This window comes from Orbicella franksi, chromosome 6, assembly GCF_964199315.1.
Source record: "Orbicella franksi chromosome 6, jaOrbFran1.1, whole genome shotgun sequence".
Lineage (NCBI taxonomy): Eukaryota > Metazoa > Cnidaria > Anthozoa > Scleractinia > Merulinidae > Orbicella > Orbicella franksi.
Window position 1 is genome coordinate 30097454 of NC_138150.1, and position 23212 is coordinate 30120665.

General features: G+C 40.6%; 1 protein-coding gene across 1 annotated transcript; it reads right to left on the reverse strand.

Moving 5' to 3' along the window:
* Positions 1-645: 645 nt before the first annotated feature.
* On the reverse strand, positions 646-21820 carry LOC145488960 (delphilin-like). Its single transcript, XM_081467820.1, has 27 exons — positions 20369-21820; positions 19211-19365; positions 17590-17769; positions 16900-16980; positions 16253-16344; positions 15932-16001; positions 15189-15486; positions 14608-14830; positions 14204-14320; positions 13592-13669; positions 13302-13406; positions 12452-12772; positions 12079-12180; positions 11777-11988; positions 11020-11101; positions 10848-10910; positions 10563-10690; positions 9752-9820; positions 9139-9225; positions 8711-8779; positions 7918-8004; positions 7509-7638; positions 6426-6478; positions 5933-6010; positions 5298-5462; positions 4517-4588; positions 646-4078 (listed from the first exon to the last, which is right to left on the reverse strand). The coding sequence occupies exons 1-27, from the start codon at positions 20921-20923 to the stop codon at positions 1454-1456; spliced, it is 6297 nt and encodes a 2098-aa protein (XP_081323946.1). The 5' UTR covers positions 20924-21820; the 3' UTR covers positions 646-1453.
* Between the last annotated feature and the right edge of the window lie 1392 nt (positions 21821-23212).

Here is a 23212-nt window from a genome sequence, read left to right on the forward strand (position 1 = left end):
TTGGCAAGCACACAAGCTATAACCGTACCGCTGCCAATTACAAAAATTACTGAGATTTGTAGACAACAGGGGCGAAATTCCTGGCAAACTAATGAAAACAGTCAAAATCATTGGATATTATCCATTTTGAACATCTTTTCCCCCGGCCACTTTCAAAATCAAAGGATCCACCAGGCTATCTCGTGTAACGTATTATGGAAGTATATATCTTAGCACTATGATCATTTGTCATTTCTCTATTGCCTCCAATTGCTAAATAAACTAAATGAACGCATCTGAGTTGGCAAGCGTCTGCTCACTGGTACACCTTTCTTTGTAAAAATTGGTTGGTTGTCATAGACACTCAAAATAAAGTTGATGTACGTCTTCCTGGGTTGGGGTCCCATATTCATGAGTTTGCAACAGCTCTACTGATGACCTCGCGATTTCATGTTGCGTGACATCTCTATCACTCATTTCCAGGACCCAGAGCCTTTCCTACTCGCGGTCAAATCCCCTCTCCTCTCCCATTTCCTCACCTCCCACAAAGCCCATCTCAATGTCAGAGAAAAGAATTATAAGCACGGCGAGAAAACCGGCAACTGTTTTTTCGGTCTGATGAAAAGGTAGTCAGAACGTCTCCGGAAAAAAATCATAAGCGAGGAATAAAATTCATTGACAGACTTGCCAGTTAAACTTTTAATATCTTCTGCCAAATTTCACTCTTGTATTCATGTTACAAACTTCTTGCATTGCTTTGAGTATTTACATTACACTGTGATAATCTTTCAAAACTAATCCTACGACGAGCGAATGACGTTATCTTTACTAAGTAAATATACCTCAGTTTGTTTTAAATTCTTAGTTATTAACAAGAAAAAAACTAAATCAAGATGGCGGAAACATTCCTTTGCCCAGTTTAGCATGAACAAAATCCAACTACTGTAGTTTTTTCTCTTTGTAACTCTGAATAGACATAAATTTATCTCACTTCGCACTTGTTATGTATATTTTAAAAAAAAACGTTCAGCTGTACAAATAATAAGCACGCAATATAATCCAGTCTATCTCGCCAAAAAAGATAGCTTTATATCTACACTTGTCGCTTAAATACGGCTATAAATGTTCGCATCGCGCTTTGGGTAAATGAGAAACAAACGATACAAAAAAAACCCCTGCCACTACGATTAGAGGTATAGCTTCAAAAATCAACGTTTTTCTCACCTAAATTTTAAACTAGAACTCCATTTATCTAAAATAAATTCATTGGGCCTATCCAAATCGGTTAAAGCCAAAAAGTTTATTTTTAAAATTTATCATTAATATCATCGTTACATTGTTCACAAAAATATGCAACTGCATTTCCTTCACAACTTTGGCGTGAGCCAACCGTGACGTGAAATCAACACGGCATGACACAAAGCGTGACATCAGCATAGCGTGATTGAACAATCAGCTGAAAGGGCAGTGGCTGTTATCTTTGCTTTCTCAGTGGGGGTACCAGGGGCTTGCTTATGCCATCTCCGGGTGGTGGGGGTACTCCAGCATAGCGCTCCCCAGGGGGAAGTGGAGCAGGTGGTAAATCTTCGTCGTCCGAAGTCGCTGACAGGGTGGTATCAAGATCGCTAAGAATGTTCTCTATATTTAATCCCCCTGGGCCGTCGGATAAGGGGGAAGGAATCAAATCTAACTCGTAATCCAACGGACCGGACAGGGGTAAGGTCGGAGGTGGTTCACTGGGAGGGGGAGGGGGAACAATCGCAATATCATAGTCCACATTCCCACTGCTTTTCCAATACCCCTTTTTAAACCCCGATTTCGAATTCCTGGAATTAAGCGAGACGTTGTTAAGGTTAGTGTCCTCTGGTCCTTCTTGCCAGCCGGAAGGTGGATTTACAGTCGAGATATCAAATGCCGAGCTTACAGTTTGTTGGTCGTTATTATTGCCGAGTTCTTTAAAGTGAACAGGAGGCGGCGGAACAATTTTAAGATCCAGGGAATCTACACTTGTTCTTGAAGATGAACGTCCAGTTTTGCCATCCATCCACTCCATCGGAGGCGGAGCAATAATTCCAAAAGAATCCATACCGTTCTGGGATCCAGCTCTTTCACGGTCCGGCGAAACAGAACCGGAATTTACCCCGTTAGCCCTGGGGACGAGAGATGATAGCTTTGGCGGCGGCGGAGGCTGAAAGCTTGGCGGTCCGGCTTCTTCTACGGCATGACTCGCTCTCGAACCGAATTGAGGTTTAAGCAGTACATTAGGTTTGGAAGACAATGCAGTATCAAAGTCTCTAGTGGGAATTTCATTCTTGTCAAAGTGTTCCAAGACACCATTGACTGGACTGTAGGCATTCAAACGGTTCTCTTCATCCGGGCTTTTTGCTGCCTGAGTCACTTCCCCCTTTGTAGGATCTGCTATGGACGATACTCTTGGGGGTGGGGGTGGTTTTAACTTTGGAGACCTTTCTAAGTTAGGGGATGAAGATGTCGAAGAAGGTGCGGAGTCTGATACAATTCTAGCTGAGGAAAGTCTTGGCGACCCAGGCATCACAACAGGAACTCGTGGTGAGGTCGGAGAGACAGGAGATTTCAGTTTACCCTCGTCCGATGGGACAACGTCATTTGGAAGATCCTCTTGAAAACGTTTCGGCCGATATGGGGCAGGTATGGCGGGTGGTGTTTTGACGGGCTTTGGATGAGACAGAATTTTCGGTTTGGAATCATCTTCCACCGCGTTCTTCAGTTGGTAAGGAAGAGGTTTAGGAGGCGGAACACGCTTTGCATCTCCTCCAGTTTTAGTAGGCAAGTTGCGAAGAATATCAGTGGTGTAGTACGCTTCTACCTCCGGTATTGCGGCAGTATCTTCCACCTCAGAGTACGGACTTTCATTTGAAACAAGCGACCTGCGGACAGATTCCACCACTTCTGCGTAATCTGAGTCTACTGTCACAGTGGAAGGACGGGATGGAGACGAGCTTGCCAGACTAACATCACGAGCAGGGGGTTCTGGACGTCTATCCCTGAACGCGCAGGGCGGGGCCGGGGGCATGTCGTGTCTGCCTTCAAAGCGACGCTGATGAAGAGGAGGTGTAGGGGGGACAGGAGAAGTCTCCTTTTGGCAAGGTGTCACAACTTCGTAAGGATTCTCGTCAATATCCGAAGTGCTGTTGACCGGGCTGGTGCTGGTCTTCAACGAATTGAAACGATTTTGTTTCGGGGACATTTGAGGCAAACTGCCGCTTACCGGCGGGGTTGGAGGCAAGGGCTTGGGACTCAGCGATAAAGATGATACGTCTTCCTCTGTATACCCGCGATCAGGAATTGCTGGAGACACCTCAACGGTGTCTTCATCCTTCGTTTTCTCGGTTACACTGGGAGCTTTGTTCTCACTGGTGGGAAAAGGTCTAGGCTTCTTTTGAGATATGTCTGGTTTGGAATAAGAAGGCATCTGCTGCTTTCCTCCTTCAAACAAAGACATCATACCTCTCACACCACCATTTGGGGATGTACTGGGTATTGTTTTGTCTTCTGCTGCATCGCTCTTCAATTCAAGTTTCGGAAGTTCTACTTTTCTAGTATTTCCGTCTATTCTGATTTCCTGGTAGTCACTGACACGCTTCGAAGGCGCCACGTTACTGGGAGACTTGACATTGGTGGATGTTGTGGTCACAGTGTATTTAGGGGCACTGAGCTCTTTACTTGGCGATTTCGGTTTCGTCTTCGGCGGCGCTGGTTTAGGTTTAGTAGGCACCTGTGGCTTCGCGCGCTCTATGACAATCTTTGAAGCTTCTTGCCTTGGAACTTCTAGCTTTGGCGGCGCTTCTAGCTTTGGCGGCGGTTCTTGCTTTGGCGGCGACGATGAACCAACTTCCACGACAGTCCAATTCGTAGTCGGTTGTGGTTCCACAGACTTCGCCCCTGTGTCATTTGACAGTTTACGAGGAGAGGACAACGGAGAAAACACGTCTTCACTGCTGCTCTGACTCTGAAGGCGTTTCTTAAGTTGGAATTCTTCTAAACTCCTCTTCAGCTCATCTTTTGGTTCAAAATCAGGATCGCTCATACTGCGCTCTTTCTTCAGCTGTTTTGCGCGTTCCTAGGGGAAGCAAAACAGTGCATTAGAAAAGCACCAAATTTTAGTATGTTTAGCAGTACCTAGATCAAAAGAAAAGCCTGCAGTAACGGTTTGGTTCCCTTCTGGGAACAGTTTGTAATTAGATAGCGGAGGGAGGAGTGAAAAGGAGGGAGAGAGTGGTTGTCAAGATGACACTTTTGTCGCCTTCCAACCAATGGGAATTTTCTGTTTCTAAAGACACGGGGAATTCCCTCCGAAGATGTCCACAGCCCCTCTATTATTCTCGGTCTCTACCCCCCCCCCCCCCTCCCCTACCCTGAGAAGTCTCCCGTTCTGCGCTGGCGTCCAGATCTCTGGCGATTCTATTCGCGCGTTGAACGATGGACTGATAAAATGTAAGAACATAGAAGGCTATGGACAGTCTACTACTAGGTACATGTATGCGCAATTCGTACAAACCTCTCTTTGTTTCTCTCTTTTGGCTTGCTCCTCCTTCAACTTCAACTTGGATAAGTTTTCTGCATGCGCCCTCTAAGGAATTCAAAGAGATGTCGAGCAATCGACATAAAAAAATATCCATAGTAACATACAGTACATTGATCCATAAAAAAGGTTTACAGGAGCTACGTCAAGGTTTGTGCATCTTGAAAAGTTTAGCCTAAATTTTTCAAGTTCGTCGTTTGTAATCCGTGTTAATCTTCTCCATCCTTAACCATCCTTGTTCCTTTATGGTTTATTATTATCTCTTTGGTGTTTTTCTATCTTAGTAAACTCAGTACTATTTCCGCGTTTCCTTCAAATTAAAGGTAATTTTGTACATGGCCAAAATAAGTGAAAAAAAAAAGCCGTGAAGACCGGAGCTCCTATTAATTGTGAAAAACTTCATATGAATAACGGTAAATCAAAAGCCTAAGACGCGAGCGGAATAATCGCGTTATAATCTATCAAAATTCCCGCAAAAACTACAATTGCAAGAAAGTGAAATAAGCTGAAGTGATTTTATAAAAGAACGCGGTGGTGGGGCTTTAAAACTGAAATGTTCCAGTTTCAAGAGAGCGATTTTCAAACCCAATGGGAGTGAAATTTCTTGCTACTAGTAAAACACAACAAGGTCTGCTGTGGTCTGCTATGACAAAGCGCTTGCTCCAAAGTCAGGTTTTCCCCTGAAACGCAACGTGACGTGACAAAGGGTTTACGCAGAGAGCCATCTGCATGACAACAACAATATATAGCTACTCACCTCAAAATGCATAAGAAACGCGGCGAAAATACCAAAGAAATCTTCTGTGGTGGCTGAGGACGGTTTTTCTCCAAAGAATTTCACAGTTTCTCGGAACTCGCCGGTGGATTTTTCTTGCAAGCTGAGTAGATCATTCAGTTCACCTTCAGTTTCGTCAATAATGCTCTAGAAGGTTTAACAAAACCGTTTTAGCTGTGTGGTGTCAAAAGCTTTCTTTTGCTAATGCACAAGGAGTTCGTTTTTACATTTCATTTTAGCCTGAACGCAAATAATGATCCAAGTGAGAATGACTTGAGTAGACTGAAGAAAGAACAGCTTCCCACACACGTTCTTAATCAGCAAAAACAACCTTCACTCTTACAGCAAAGGTGTGCTGAAAAAACCTTTTGACAATGAGAAACCAAAACATGGCTGGTGGTAACCGCGAAAAAATAACTAACACGTGTCTGCGCGCGCAAGCAACGTCGAAATCACGTGAAAACCACGTGCAATGTAAACAAATAGCCCGTTCCAAGCTGAATGAAACATGCGCGGAGCAAATCAAGATCACTTCTGATTGGATGAACAATCATGTACCTGTACTCTGATTGGTCAAATTTTAATTAGATAAATATTACTGGTAACGCAGAGTTTACCTTAACCGCCAGGGAAAAGCGATCATTTGGATCTTGGGACTTAAGTGATCGGAACGCTCCGAGGTCGGATTTCAACTCCTGTAGAAACAACAATAAAAAAAAAAGAAAATTCTAAGTTTAGGGATATAGTCTTAACAATAGTCTTAACAATGGGTAATAACAAATTTCGACACTCAACTGAAAAGCGCTCAAGTGCCAAATTATAAAACGAAATAACAAGCATTTGAAGACCATGGCAGGGAGTTGAAAGTAGCAAGTTTGATGGGTAGTCTTGTGAATAAAGTCGTAGTCGTCGATGGTCTTTGTTGGTAAATCGTTAGTTTGCTGTCTAGTTGCTTTTTGTTAGCTTTTCACCGTTTGTGATTGTTGTGAGGTAGCCACGGAAAGACAGGTACTAGAGAAATGCCTGTTTCGCCATTTCCTTTTACCTGGATAAAATTTCCAGTGCTTGTTTAACCAGAACAAAAGACAATGGAATAACTATTCAACATACCTTCATTCCAGCCGCCAACTCTTCCACTTCACATGCGACCATTTGCCCTGAAACTAAAAGAAAAAAAAAAACCAGCAAAAATCAATTCAGTTGCATTCGCGATACCACTGAAGGCATGTCGCGGTCAATGTTTCTCATTTGCATTGTTATCTACATGCATGTAAGGCAATCTTGGGCAATTTTGAAGTTTCTGCCCAAACTTTCCTTGCATCTAGACTGCGAGCAGTCTCTCTTTTGCTCGAAAGAACGCAAAACAAGAAAGTGTACGAACGTGACTGCGAGAGTGAAGCCGCGAGCCGCGAGTGGCGCGGGTATCGGAAGACGAGCGAAAAGAGACCCTGCAATGGTTTCATGCATCATTTCTGATGCTACTTTGAAAGGTCGCATCGATAACAATCTGACACCTCTGCCCGTTTTGAATATGACATTCCGGTGTCAAATTATATTTCGCAGGAAACGATCGAAGCTCCGACGCCCGTGCTACTTACGGCTCAAGGCTTCGCATGTCACGCTCGCACGCTCACGTTGTCACGTTTGCAGTCTACCTTGCATCCACGTTGGATAATATTGTAAATATTAGGTCTCGTCCACACTACACCGGAGGAATTTAAAAACGCAACAATCACCAGTCATTCTGGATTTGTGTTAGAGGAAAACTAGGTGAGGGAAATCACATAACTAACGTGGTGCCATCGTTTTCGAAAATCTCCGATTTCAACTTGTTTTCCGTTCACAAGAAAACGAAAAGTCGGCGTTTTCAAATTACTCCGGTTTGAAGAGCGTTTTAGGAAAGCTTTCGTGTCAACGGTAGGCCTAACCGTGGAAATAAAGCTGCGTTTTCAAATTTCTCCGACGTAGTGTAGACGCTGCCTTAAACGTTTGGACGCATTTTTGTTGGTTCTCCAAGACGTACTGAACACCTCACACAATCAAAAGGCTCACAATCGACTTCACGTGGAATACAACAGGAGCAGTTCAATTGGTTAAGAAATGCTGAATGTTGCAAACCACACACGTCTCACAAGCGATCGTTTTTTTTTTTTGTTTTTTTTTACTAAAAATAGAGACAAAGTTAAAACTTACCTTTCGCAGCCGTTGGGACCGAGGAAATTTCTTCCTTGATGTTCAAAACTTCGGGACATTTTGATTCAATTGATTGCACCAAAAAGTGCAACAGCGTGGACTTGTTGTCTGACGTCTTAGTGTTGGTGAGCTGAAAAAGGTTAAAAAAGAAAGAAAAAAGTACGAACGATTAAAACACAAATGAATGGACACAAAAGGGGAACGAAAATATTGAAAACAAAACGAAAAAAAATTAGGCTAACCGCGTTAATCGGCGTCAGCTACAAAAGAATTGCGCAAATTTCGGATAAAAGTGTTTCAGAAAAATCACTGAAGAGGACAACGTATTGTTTTGTTACAACACCTATAAGTATTCACATTAATAACAACATTGAAAATAGATATGACAATGAATTAGCGACAACCTCACCTTATTTAAATATTCAATCTTGAAGCCAGCCGCTGATCCTATTCTCATGTTGCCTTTATTCATGTAATTACCCATCGCCAAAACCAACTGAAAACATCAGACAGACATAACATGTTAGAAACATTACAATTTCATTGTACTCAGCAGAGACCAGGAAGTTGTTTCAAATGGGGATGACGCTATCCAAAGGATAAATCACTATCCAGTGGTAAACGCTGGCAAAATGAACTAGCCTATCAACTGGACGCTGGTTTATCCGGTGTACAGCGTTATCTACACTTTGAACAACCGAGAACTGTTGAGAGGCCAGCGGTAAGAGGATAGAGGAGAAGAAGGAGGGCGAAGTATGCAAAAGTCTTATCCAAGCACTTGTATTTTTCTTCAAGGAAACAAATCGACTCGTACAACGGCATTGCTAATAGAAACCACGCTTAAAAGTAAACTTCAAGGCCTTGACAGTAAATGTGAAAAGGAGTATCCGAAAAAGGCTTGACAGTGGGCATTGGCCTCCACCATCGCAGGCTATCCCGGTCTCTGCATCATGAGGCGATTTCGAAATCGTTTGTCTGCAGCCACTTAGATCTGGATAGAGAGAGGCACTTTGACGGTTAAGTGCCTTGTCCACGAATGACACAACATCAGTTGATAACTGCCGGCACTGGAACCCAGTCCATGCCTTTTGAGTTTAGGGAAGACGAGGCAGAACGGCGAATTAAAGTCAGTCTTCCCTATCAGTGCAGTAATTATTTGGCTCCTTTCAAACCACACTGGTAAAAGCAGGTCATCTTCATACCTCTAAGATCTTCTGCAGTTTTGGACTCCTCCTCAATTCTTCTGAAGCATCAAGAACCGATTCTAGGTCCTGCAAAAAGGTTGTTGCAAAAACCAAGGTGTTAGACTGCGAGCAGTCTCTATTTTGCTCGAAACTCCGTGGGGAAGAACGCAACGCACGCTCACGACCGCTCACTTGTGTTGCGTTCTTCTTTGCGAATTACGAACTACGTTTGCAGTGACAAATATTGTACCATTAGCACCAAAGTCTCAGATCAATTCTTGACAACTATGTGGGTTTTCCAGAATTCTCCGCCAATCGAAAAGCACACAAACGCACGCCCAACGATTGTGACTTGTTTGACGCTTGCGGTTCGCGGACAATTGACTTGATTTCCGATCGGTCAACCCCAAGCAACGGGAAACCAAAAAAGATAGTCTATTTCTTACCGGCTTGATCTCTTCCACTTTGTCTGCAAAGCGAGCCTTGAAGAGTAGGGCTTTTAACCGCTGCTTGTACCAAGACACCTTGCTCATCTGCAACAGTAAGAATTGAAAAAGGTCAACATTACCTTCACTGTCTAAGATTTTTGGCTTAAAAGATCGCACTGAAGAATCACACACACGCTGTAAGCACCGTGAAAATATAGAGTTGTTGTTTCCACAACGCGTACAAGGAGTACAAGATTAGCAACAGCAGAGGACTGTGCGCGTTAAAAGGGCATGAGGAATTTCGTCTAAGCTCTACCATTTGCATTTAGTACTTTTGTTCACAATTGTCACGAAACAAGTTCCCGCGAAACGTAGTTAATGCTGTCACAAAATGGAATAATTATCTTTGAGTAACTCAACATTGCGAACAATTTTATTACTCAAGTGGTAAAATAAAGATTCTAGGGTATGAATCTTGAAACGTCAACAAAAAAGTCAAAAAAAACGTCAAAAACGCCAAAACGTCAACAAAAACGTGAAAAACTCTCTCGACATGCGGTGTAATGTGTTACAACTTTGTACAGTACATTAAGTAGTCTTATGATAACCACAAACATTAAATCATACGCACTTCGTAACAGAACCTGTCCGCTTTATCCAGCTTAGTAACATCGTCGGCAAAGTATTTGAACTTTTGAAGCTGAAACAACAAAGATGAAAACCACACTTGTTACATCAATCATTTATGGCAAGGAATACAGTTTAGTTTGTAACACTGGGAGTAATAGTTTGTTCTTAGAAAGGCAGCGGATTTAAGTGCAGTATCTCACATACATGTTAGGGGAATATGGACGATATTGTTGGCAGGGAGGTTAATTTCAACACGGTTAAAACCTCGGGCAAATACAAATTACGATATATTTATTTAAGTTAGTAAAATGAAATAAAAAAATGGCCCGACCCTACACAGGGCAAAGGAACAGTTTGCTTGCGTTTCAAGTCTTTGACTGAATTTCTAGTGAGATTTCACTTTGATCGACGAACTCAGTAAAGCAAAGCAAATCTCCATTAACATTGAAACCATCAAACGGACCGTACACAAGTAATTTAAATACATATCTTAAATAAATATCTTAATTGACAACTCCCCCAATGAAGCTTTTCAGGGCCAAAGAAAACCAAATGATGAAACAAATAATGCAAATGAACATAATAACATGGTTAAAAGTCCCAACTAGGCAGACCAGTTGGCTATTTACAAGGGTGGCCAACGAGCTGAATTAGGGTCTACTGAGAAACAACTCCAGCTTAGTGGTCAGAGCGGGACTTGCACCCGCAATCAAGTCCTCCCTAACCACTCGGCCACGCTGCCTCCTTTCTTCAACCTGAACTGCTGTATTTTTTATTTCCAGTTCTGTCGGTTGTTTTTCAGTTTTCCTTACCTCTTCTTTATCCGGAGCATAAAGGAGAAGCTGTTTCAAATGAGACTCAGTAAACCTGTTCTCGTCCATCGCTAGCAGCGCTTGTTTGATCTCCTCGAATGGAATTTTCAAGTGACCCAGTAAAATTGCTGTTGGTTTAGAATGAACAGAAACTTGTGAGCAAGGACAACAAGAGATTGAAGACAACTGTCATAAAAAAACAACATTGAGCAACAAAAGCAACAACAACAACAAAAACAAAAACAACAGAGACATGAAAGATAGCAGGCATTCCTTTTTACTTACCTATGTTGTAAGATTTCTTGGGATTCATCACGGCTGGTTTAGCAGGCTTCTTTTCTTCTTTGCCTTGAGAAAAAATGTTCAATTTGAAGCAAAGTTTAATTTGCTGATTTGATAATCTAAAAGTTGATAGACAGTACTATTAAATGAAATATCGAGGAGACCGCACACTTACTTGAAGCCTTCTGTATCGCACTGAAACTCTGCTCCAGTTGAATAAACTCAATAACTTCTTCTGATGGTTCGTTTTGCCGCAACTGAAAACAGAAAATTAAATAAATTTACCTAAGACAAGCACGGAAGGACTGGAATGTTACAGTATGAATGAGACAATTCACTTCATGGTAATATACTTGAACCGAGAAGGACATGTAACAGCAAACTCCGGCTGGGACACAACGAAGCCAAGTTGTTCAACTCTGCAGTAATTTTTCATGTTCGTTATTCACTATCCATGTCAATCTTTCTCACAATTAACATCCTTGCCCCTTCTTGGTTCAGTACTACCTCGTTCATGTTTCTTTGTCTTGTTAGACTTAGTAGCTTATTAAATTAAACTTCGTACAAAGTATATACATGGTAGGTGCAGTTCATCTAAAATTCTAATATCATAAGGACGTTGGTTTTACAAACTGAGAGTGGATTAATTAACCAATTTTGCTATGAAGCTATGTAAACATCTCTAAACTCTTTAATAAATCTTACTGTAACGTTCCCTAGATATAATTAAAATCTGAAGGTCTAAAATTGGCCGTTGTAATGGAGGTCTCCTTGAAGGTCAACTCTTTGAAAAGATCAATAATACAACTCATCTCCTAGATCGTCTTCTTCTCGTAACAGACGCCTTGAATGCAACACTTCAATCTCTTACAAAATGCAAGACAACGTAAACGGAACATTGTTATCACAGTTTATGTGTGAAGAGGCCATACCTGTCCCCACACAGTATCTTCCAGCCCAGCAATACTCAGTTTTTCCCAGTTTACTCTCTTAAGTTGCATCTGTCCGCCTAGGTTTCCAGGACCACCCATAGGAGGCGGAGCTGCCGGTGGGGGAGGGGGTGGTGGAGGCGGAGGCGGGGGAGGGGGTGCTCCCACGGGGGGAGGTGGCGGTGGAGGGGCGACAGTTGTGCTTGCTTCATTCTCTGGGGAAAGAAGAAAAATCAGAATAAGTTCTGTTTGACAAGATACTCCACTACTTGACATAGTAGTCTGCATTAAACATCTACACGTACCTCCGGTCTCCTTCTCTTCATCTTTATCCTTTCGGCGTGCTTTTACTGCAGCGTCTAACGGATTCTCGGCCTCGTTTGGAGAGCTAGGTTCACTACCACGGTCTTGAAAGAAAAAAAAAAAGATTGTTGTTTACTGTGGTTAACTGGTGTTGAATTTTTGCGCGCAAGAGAAGCCAATCAGAAAAACTGATCAAATACTTGAAGACATGTCAGTGAGTACGGACTTTCTAGGGCTACAGGAACCTCTCTTGCAATGAAATAATTTCGCGAGAAAGATGTGTTTGCACAAGCCAAATGATAAAATGAAAACCAAACCTTGATTACCGGTCGCCAGAAATATAAGCATTGGTAGTAGTATCAATGTACACTCTACCTCCAGTCTCTTTCATTTCTGATATCATTTTCTCGCTCTTATCCAAAGCCTGTTTGGTCTCCATCAACTCCTGTGTAGTGATCGCCAGCTGATGCTGAATCTTCTCCACAGAGACTTCAGACCCTTCAACGGAACCATCTCCAATGCCGCTATCTCCACTCACTGAGCGAGGAGTTGAAGTGACCATTCCTGTACCAGAGGACGCCTGTGTCCCAGATGAGGATGCTGTTACAGGGCTGTGATGGACCTGTGCTTGAGTCTGAATACTTGTTACACTAGACTTCCTGATTTCATCCGCCAATAATGCATCCGCTAGCTCTTCTGTTGAATGACCGTAATAACACAGCTTGAATAACATGAAAATCATGACAGGTAATAATTCCCTCTATTTTCTAGATCCATTGAGACTGTCCCAGACAGAGTTGGAACAACAGTATTATAATTCCTGGAAATTCACTGTCGGACTTACTCGTATGTTCTTAAATGAAAATAAAAATAGATTTCATCATTTTATCTTCTTTTTGCCAGACTGAATAGCCGAGTTTAATTTCACTGTGCTTTCAATGCGAAAATAGAAAACGACACCTCACTTTCCACCTTACTAAGTCTCCTTTGCAGGAATTAATTCCTGCTCCCTGCACTTCTCAATGATCCAACAGTGGCTGCAAAGAATGTCACACCCTGGCAGTTACCCTACAAAGACACCACCCACTCTAGAGTGCACCCCCACCCCATGTCTAATGGCATGTCATTGCTAGCTGGACCATTGCAAATAGTTGCAAATAGTTGCAAATATTTGCATAATTCGCTCTTGTCAAGAACAACCAGGATCTTTCACACTCAGTCTTACCAAGCCCTGCAAGATCAAGATCGTCCTCATCATCATCCCACCCAGAATCAGGGGTACCATTTCTGGATCTAGTGTCACGCACAGGAACTGTATCCAGGTCGGAACCTACAGAAAAATAACAACCAAGTTACTTCAGGAAGTAATTCCACATCTTATTTGCAGTTTCTGGTTTCTATCACTTCTCTTTCAACACATTACAACAATGCTTACAACTTAATGCAAGAATCTAACATGAGAACGAGACAGTGACGGTAATAAAAGACAAATTGAGGAATATATGTGCCACATACCATAACCAAACCCGGGGCTCAGGCGACCCCTGACAGCTCCTGATGAAGGCCAGTTACCATATGGCTCGTCAGGTAATACTAGTAATAATAAAGAAAGCCAAGGGATCAGAGCATCCACAGACATGTGATGTCTACAGTTATCAATAAAGCACCAAACAATCAAATAGAAAAACAAAATATAATCAATGCAATAATAATCCTAGGTTACATGTAGTTTAATCCTGTGATGAACAACTGGGCTTTCTAAAGTTTTCAGAAAATCTCCTTATTCCTCTCTCATCCAATTTCAACAATCTTTACAAAGCTAAATAGACTGGTATTGGGAGCAAAGAAAATCAAAGGCTGGGGAATGTGTGCCTCAATGTCCTTTGCGGACAAACTTCTAAACCTGCATAGACGGGCTTGTTAAGGCTTATCCATTTCAAGCATGTCAAGTCAAGAAGAAACTCAGATGGGTGCAACATTGGCATCCCTTTCCATTTTCCTCTCGGCTCAAGCAAGGAATCACAAGCCTGGCCTCAGGTTGTTTGTCCTGAGCAATATCATGCCATTGCACCAATCAATGAAAACTACAGTTAGCTGAAATGCATAATGTACAGAGTTTGAACTAACCTCCTCCTGGTGTGGTATTACGAGGTCTTGGTGCATCAGCAAGCCGCATGCCTTGCACTCGGTACAGTACATCAACAACTTCATCATCATTCGTTTCCAGACTAGGGACAACACCAGCTAGAACAACAAACAAACAAACAACACGTCTTGAATGATGTCACTAGGTTGTGTTTCATTTGGGGACGTATTCATGTTAAGATCATATAGTGTATTAGCTAAACTACACATGACATTGCTGGGACTACCCCTTGTGTTGGTGAGAGGCCAAGAAACCCATGCCCAATTGAGTGCGGTGAAGTGTCACAGAGGAGGCCCTATGCTCCCTCACAGACTGAAGATGGCAAGGAAAACAAAGTGAATTAGCTAGACACGAGTTAAAAATGAAAAGAATCTTTGTTACTCACTGTCCATTTTCCTAGAGATCATTCTTGCAGCTGCTCTGTCAAATGCTTGCTGTTCTGCTTCAGGTAGAAGCTCGCTCAAGTAGTGTAACATCTGCAGCTTGGCTCCATCATCCAGAACAGGATCCAATGCTCTGATGAGTCTTTGTACATTTCTATCTTTGCTGTATTGATTAAGGCTTTGTTTGACAACAAGTTGTTCACCGCGTGTGAGAAGTTGACTCATCTGTTAATGAAATAAACATCAAAACTAAAATTTGTAGTTAAGTTTTGAACACAGACTGAAATGCAATCTGCAAATACACCTTCATGTACATCTGATGACTGATTTCTGTTTAGAGTTTTCCCTGAACACACAAGGTGGTTATCATTAAACAGGACCCTGGTACTTACAGAGTAAGTACAATTGTTCACGAAGAGTTTTTATCATACTGTTATGGATTGAGAAGGCTTTGACATGACAATTTAACACACTAACTTGTTTCTCTTATGACTGCATTACAGATTATTTTATTCAATATGACTTGCATCTCAAAGGTATTTTAAAGGTCCACATTAATCTGAACATGGACAGTATTTCACACCTGGATTTTAAACTGCCTGGAAAGCGATCGAAGGTCATTCCTGTTGTACCCTGCTCCATTCATGAACAGATCACTTCTGAATGACAAAGCTTTGGATGCCATAGATGAACACCTTGACACAGTTGCAGGTCGTTCATTTTCAAATGTGACAGACAGCTGAGAAGACTTGCTGGATGACAGAAGTGATGACATTGACGACTGGGGTTTCAATGCACTGGTGGGACGCCACTGAACCAATAGGGTTGGCTGTGAGCCACTTCCCTTCAAAAGCTGTACAACATGAAGGTGGGGCTTTCCCCTGAAGAGAAAATAGACAAAACATTCAAATATAATAGGGACATTGTGCACAGTAGCTTCAACTATAAAGGCCTCCTCAGTGATCTTAATTCCTCTGCCTCCTTGATGGAGCCAAGACATGGTTGGCACTGTCACATTTTGAAAAATTCAGCCTAAATATTTCAAGTTTGTTCTTTTAAATCTGTTTTAACCTTGCAGTTTCTTTTTGCTTTGGTATTCAGAACTGTCTGTTTCTTGCAGAATAGGAAACCCCAAAAACAAAAGTGGCAGATTCAGTTGTTACCAAACATTTCTCTTCAGTTTACAACACATGCAGTGCACTAAGAAGTTAACTGGCACATCAAGGCAATATTACAATACAGTTGACAATTGGCTTTGTTCTTGCAGGTTCTTGCACCTTTCTGTATTCTCAAAACACAAAGTCAACTTGATGAAGCTTGTCTCACCTGACGTTTAATCCATTTATTTCTAGTATATGATCACCAGCCTTGATCCCAGCATTGGACGCTGCTCCTCCTAAGTTCAAGAGACGCAAACTCCACTCAGTTCCAATCAACTAATTAATAGCCCTCATAACTTGTATTACACCATACAGTAGTTCAAAAAAACCTTTATGCTAAGTATCTCTGTAACTTGACTTGACTGCATTTCGGGAACAACTACATACACTTTCTCATGCGATAAAATTGAATGAGCTGTGGGTTTTTGTACCCAGCATACTATTAATTACTAGTTTTTTGATACAGATAATATAAGATGGAGCTTGCCTCTGTCAACAGTTTTGATGAACACTGGTGAACTCCCACTGAGTGTAAAACCAAACCCAGCACCAGGTCCTTCTCGTCTGACTTGTACAGTCCTGTAACAAGAGGTTCATTGCAGAATACCAAGTATTAGTCATTTAGTAGTGGTTTAGAAAAAGGTCAAAATATGTAAGTTGCATATAGTGTTCATCAAATACCCAATTTTAATATTTACCTAAATTCAGTTGTCATTCTGAACCTGCTAATATAACTAGCGCTTCTAACGTTTCATGTAGCACATTAGGTTTCTGCAACATGACGCAGCTATATACATGTAGGTACACATAGGAGTATTATTACACCCTAAATTGGGATTGTTACACCCTGTTGATCTCACTTGTGTAATACTTAAACTTATTACTTTTCAAATAAGTGATATAAAATGTTCAAATAAGTGTACTTTTTCACCAGCACAGCCATGTAAAAATCCATTATTATGTACATGTAACAGGAACATCTATTGGCCCTGGGCTTATACAGCTTGTACATTATTTACATGTAACTGTAACAGACAGCACTTCCATTCCAAGATGTACAATATATAAAGTCACATGACTGTACAAAAGTAACTTACAGTTCTCAGACAAAATCTACAGTATACATGTATTCACCTTGGAGGTCCAGCAGTTCTCTCTCGTGTTGGCTGTCTTGTCACATCCCTGTATTGATTACTTGTTCCAACTGACCAAGTGCTGAAAGAATTATTACCACAGAATTTTTCCCCTGAGATGACCATAAGTGTATAATTCTTGAATAAGTCTTAAGTAGTCATTATTTTGAGATCATCATAGTTCTTAAACAGCTTACAAAAACATAATAAAAGAAAGACTTAACAGAGTAAACAAAATTACAAGATGTTTACATGGTGGCCCCTAAGTAAACAAACGAATATTGTAAATACAGTGGAATCCCAATGTTTCAAACTTCCAAGGGAAAAGAAAATTGGTTCAAAACATCAAAGAGTTTGAGAAATTGGGGGTAAAATTACAGTGCTCGACTGAGGAGAGGGAATGCCTTTTGGTTTGAGTTACATGTATCGGGAGGTTCAAAAAAGTAAGGGTTCGAGAAATCGGGATTCCACTGTATACCAAAAATTGTCAAAGATCCCAACTGGTAGGAGGTGGACCAGTGGGCTATATAAATTCAGGACTGGTACCAAACTCAAATCCATTCAGTGGCAGAGAGAGGGATTTGAATCTAGGACCTCTGGATTACAAGTCCTGCACCCAAACCACTTAAGACCATCCTCACCTCCTGCACGTGATTAATGCACATTGAGACAGTCATTTGCTAAGCCTTACCCAAACCTGCCAAGAGCACCAGTATTACGGCTGTTGTATTCTGAGAATTCTAAGTCAGAGGCACTTGAAAAATCCGGCAAAAAATCTTCATCAGCAGGCTGTCTCTTGGTATGCATTATCTCACCATTCATTCCGACAAGGATGTCAAACAATGGTTGTTCACTCTTGGGGATGAAACTCCTAATAATACCAAAGATGAAAAAAATAATTGAAACACAGCATTAAAGGGTAAAGGTAAAGTCTGCATAGGAGTCAAGTGGCCCATCAGGCTGGAGCTTATGTGGTTAGAACACATTAAGTAATTATTCTACTTGTTGCTGTACAGTATGTGTATCCTTTCAGTACTTTATTTCTCTCTTTTCCTTCATTCAGTTGAAAATGGTGTAATGATTCAGAAGTTTGGTACTTTTCATGTTACATGTAAATCATTCTGACTTATAGATTAATACAGTCAGGGTTTTCAATAAATTTTGAAATAGCCGTCTGAGCTAACTAAAGTAGGCGGCAAACTGATGAATTTTTTTAATTATCTGAGTGAAAATGCTGACAAAGTAGGTGGCAGTAAGAGGTAAATTCTGACAAAGTGCGGCGATTTTCGCAGGTTGCTGGCTTCTAATGAAACCCCTGTACAGTCATGTGTACATATGCATGCTGTACAAAGACATGAATCTCTAAGGCCACATTTCATAAATTGAAACAAATGTTGAATTTCTATCTTGAACTTAAGGTGGCTGAACACAATTTCAGCACGCACTCTTGCTAATGCCATTCAGTGCGCACACAAGGATTACACAAAGCAACCATGGCATCGATATAGCTATCATTTTATTTGGTCAATGCCCTTGCTATCTGTGCTTTTTTTCTTCATAATTAAACACAGTGTATTTATGGCTTTACTCTTTTATCAAAAGTGTATGTCAGAAAAGGTAACGATGCAAAGAACCCAGCCATTCTCAGATTTTTCTTTTTTGCCAAAAGGTCCCAATTAAATGCAGCGCATGCATAGTAAGGCAAAAAATTGCGATTGAATGCTGAATAGCTTTCTTGGAAATACACCTATTTCTCGAGAACCACTCTTTAGAATTTTACGAAATTTGGCACGAAAATGCTTTAGAAAACAAGTAACTGGAATATGGAAAAAAATTGAAAATTGACAGAGGAAATTCTAGATATTTCAGTTAAACTTCTACAAGTGATAATTTAACATCCCTCTGTTAAACTATTATTAAAATAGTGCTAACTTGTGAGCATTGTTACAATCTTGTTGCATCCAAATGAAAAAGAAAATCTAAAGACTAGATTTTCTCCAAACAAACAAAACCGATTTTAAAGGCCTGTTTATATTTATTCACGTTGCCATGGCAACGACACATACATCAGCCTAGTCATCAAAAATCTGAAGTTTGTGTTGCTAACTTTCGTGTAGCCAATTTTGGCAACCAAAGGATCAAAGGTTTTAGAGAAAAAGGAGACTGAAACACAGGTATCAAAACTGTATTCAGCCACCTTAAAGTGGTCTTAAACTGAACTACAGAATGAACAGTCTATTTAAAAAAAAAAAATTAATCAAAGACATGAAAATGAATTGTGATATGTTAATTTTAATACTAATGGTATATACCTTATGTCTCCCAACAGTTTCCTCTCTACAGGGGTCCGAAGGATTCCTTTCAGGCTCTGTGCCAGTTGCTCAATGGACCTGTCTCGTGCATACTGATTAAGGGCCTTGATGAGCTGCTTTTTGATCGTTTCATTACCAGCTAGATAATAATTCATCTTTAAAGGAAATAAATTAATCAAAAAGATCAGTCAATAATAATGATCACGGATTTGTTAAAACAGCTTTGATTTGTCTTCTTTTTAAGTTAAATGATAATGGTACAAACACGTAATGTTTTCAGTCGACTCAGTTGTAATGCTTTTATTTTCTTTCACTTCCAACAATGACTTGCAGTACTCCTAGCCAATACCGATTGCCTTTACACAAATTAATTCACAAAATAAATTGTCACCTATCAACCAGAATCGTGTGACTGTGTAATCCAAACAGATATTGCACTTCTTCATTTTGTACCTATAAATCCGAAGATGAATGCTTTGTCTTTCTAATTGTTGAAGTATTGAACAGATATTACTGGGGGACTCTGACGGGGGCACTCTGACGGTTTGAATCAAACATTTTAATATGATACTGATATTGTGTCACTGGATGTTTATAGTCTCAGATCGTTGTGATAACCCACTCTAACTTTGCTAAAAGCATAAACTGACAACCCTTAACTTACGGTGTTCTTTTCAAACAAAAAACTTTCACTTGTTAATTACTTCCCTGAACGCTCCAAAAACGTTAACGTATGGACTATCCCATTTGTTAATGGTCAGTTTTAAGATAATCGCAGAACGCGACCACAAGTGCACACAGAAATATAATTAATTGTTGTGTACAAATCTAAAAAAATTGAAAATTACCGAATAATTAAATCTGACTAATGTGTACCAATTTACATTTAAACCCTACCAAAAACTGCCTTGATGAAACATAAATGCCAATTATTTGGAACTCTTAAAAGCATTCAGTTGTAAGGCAGTAACTGCATATTCGCTCAGACGAAAATTACAGAATATAAGCTTGCATGAATTGTAAGCTTACTACTTTGTTAAAGTAAACTCATTTCACGAACGAAATGTCAACTGTTGTGTATGATATCCACACAAAAGACAAGAACTTTGATCAATAATAAACAACAATCTACCAAAAGAATATCACATTGAAACTAACCTGCACGAAGAAATCTCTGGCTCTTCTGTACCTCGAAGAAGAACTTTTTCCACCTCGTTTGTCAGTTATCCCGATGTCGGCCGCTCCGGCGATTAGCACTAGAGAAATCGTTGGTCCGCAAGTATCGATCATTTGTCTGACTTGATCTTCATTCATGTGTCTCAAGTTGACACCATTTATCCGAAGAATAAGATCGCCGCGCCGAATGCCGACATTTTGAGCGGGACTTCCTTGCTCTACATCTGCAATGAACACGGGTCCTTTACCGCGAACCGAAAATCCAAAGCGACCTCTTCGACGACGCAGATCGAACGTTCTAATGCGAGAAATTACCGCAAGTGCTGGTGGAACTGTTCGCGATCGTTTTGCTAATAAGATTATTTCTTCTCTGCTTAAACCTTGCACGTTTTCCCCATTGACTTCGAGTATTTGATCGCCAGGCTGAAGACCTGCCCGTTGTGCTACGGAATTCTCGTCCACAGACAAAATAACCACAGGTACCTTTCCACCGACGGTGAAACCGAAAGCTTCGGGCCAATTCTCGTTTGTTCTCATGTTGATGAAACAACTCTAAGCGTAAAGTTAAAACTAAATACTCTTCTTTTGTATACACGAGTCTTTTTACAACCACAAAGTCGGCAATTAATATCACAAAATTGATCTCCTAAATCATCCCGTTAACAACCAGGTGACCATTCGTAAACTTTCCACAAAACTCGTCCTTCAAAGTCTTTGTGAACAGTTAACGTTCCAATGACGAATTTTGGGGCTTGGAATCCTTGTTGTTGAAATCCAATGTAAGTTGATGACATCTAAAGCGAGTCCAATTCGGGACACGTTTATCGAGGACTATTTTGAGGATTGACAAGCAACGTCGACGACGCCAAAATTTGAAACCAGGCAACCAGAACGTCGCACGAAGCTGATCGAGTTAGCAACGAAATCCCAGACAAAAACCGCTAGAAAACGGTCTCGACGACAATGTCTCGTTCGTTGAATACTTTAACTTCCATTTTCCACTGAAGAATTCATCCCCAAAGGCCAAGTTATAAAACAAACTGACGTTGTTGTTTAGTTTTCGCGCAGCGCGAAATCACCTAAAACAATTCACCTTCGCTGTGATGTCCACTCAGCAGTGAGGCTTTAATTATTCATGCACACAGCACTTCTAGCAAGATTTGCATATCTTTAAAATTCGGGCATCGACGCCGCCATCCTTGACATCCTAAGCGAAAAAATGCCAACAAAACAGTGAGTTACTAAACGTAATCGGATCTTTGTAAGTACCAGGGGAACCTTGGGTATTTTTCTCAAGGGTCGCTTTGGCGCTAACTTGGAGAATATGGAAAACAGCTCTGATGAAAGTAAACATTCTTTGATTGCTACCCTTGACCTTACGTCATATCTGTGAGACAAAAGCGCTGTAACGCAAACAGTTTTTTTCACGAATACCCTCGATTAATTAAAGAACTTTCGCGGGGGGTAAAGCATTTCCTTACCTCGTTCCCAGATCTCCGATACTGCGCTTTATAAACTCCATGGGTCATGTTTAATATGCACAACTTCAAAAGGTGTCTTCGTCAAAATATTTATCCAAGAACTTTGTTGTTTAATGTATTCGATACGTTTGTTTAACCGATGATCTTGCACGGCTGAGTTCAACTGCACCAGCAGAAGAATTAAAAACATTTAAAGAATGATAATTAATTTAACAACACCCGATTGATACTATTACTATACCGTATACATGAGTTTAGCACAGACGTTCAATTTTGCCCTTCCATGAGTAGTCTTTTTAGTGACATTGAATCAAAGTTTCAGACTTTTGTTTAACTTATTAACAAACTCTTTGTTCCTCTCAGTTCAAGGACAGCAGGCGTTTAATTGTTTTGATGATTTTAATACTGTTTTCATCAATAAATTCTTTCCTCTCCTGATTTCGGCTAGCTGTTTAAAAATGCAAGTTCTGTTACACATCGTGCTCTCTGACAACAATATATCTTGAATCAAAGCGTTAAAATGTTGAACAGTAGACACGAAATAAACAAAGAGCCTTAAAATTACAATCGCTCATTTGGTTATACATATTGGCATTTCCACTTTATTTCGTTTGTGTCGCTACCGGAGATAATTATGAAACTGTAACAAGTCATAATAAATTCATTGCATCTTTCAGGGGGCAAATAAAGTGACGTCACAAATTGCTTAAACATTAAGGAGTTTCTCTTACTGTGTCATATCAATTTTGTTAACGCTCCTTCAGTCGATAGTCGACGACTAAAATCCTTGAACTTCCCGCTGTTTCAGTCAAATCATTAAAATTATCTAACTCAATGTAGCTTGTCGACTCCGTCCTCGACTTGGTGATTTGACAGGTACATAGGGAATCCGTTTACACACTAGCCAATGCGCAATGCACGCAATGACGCTCATTCTCTGATAAGAAGGAAATCAGAAACGCTATCAACTTGTTTAAAAAAATGCCTGTACGTGACATTCGTCAAACTGATTTTATAATCCCTGCAAAACATAACAGGCGTAGGTCAACCTAGCCTTGCCTCAAGTCGACCTTTGCTTAATTTTTTGCTTACATTTTTTTTTTTCTCAGTCGGTAATCTTCCTTTAATCTTGGATCAGCAAACAATTTTTTTTTTTTTCTGACGCACGCCAGTAAAATTAAAAGATCTTGTCAGTTTTGCTATACCAAATGAACTGATGAAAGCTTGCTAACGAATTGTTTGTCACGGGTTCATTAAGACAGAAGTGTTCTATCCTAACAAAAAAATCAAAGTGTATCGCGTCCTTATAAAGCGGCTACAGAAACGAAAGTCCATAAATACAGAT

Excerpts from the sequence above, each read along its gene's own strand:
- LOC145488960 (XM_081467820.1), bottom strand. The coding sequence starts at position 20,923 with ATGAGAACAAACGAGAATTGGCCCGAAGCTTTCGGTTTCACCGTCGGT. Across the intron at positions 19,366-20,368 it reads CCAGAGATTTCTTCGTGCAG|ATGAATTATTATCTAGCTGG; the intron begins GTTAGTTTCAAT and ends TTTCCTTTAAAG. Across the intron at positions 11,989-12,078 it reads TGAAGAGAAGGAGACCGGAG|AGAATGAAGCAAGCACAACT; the intron begins GTACGTGTAGAT and ends TTCTTTCCCCAG.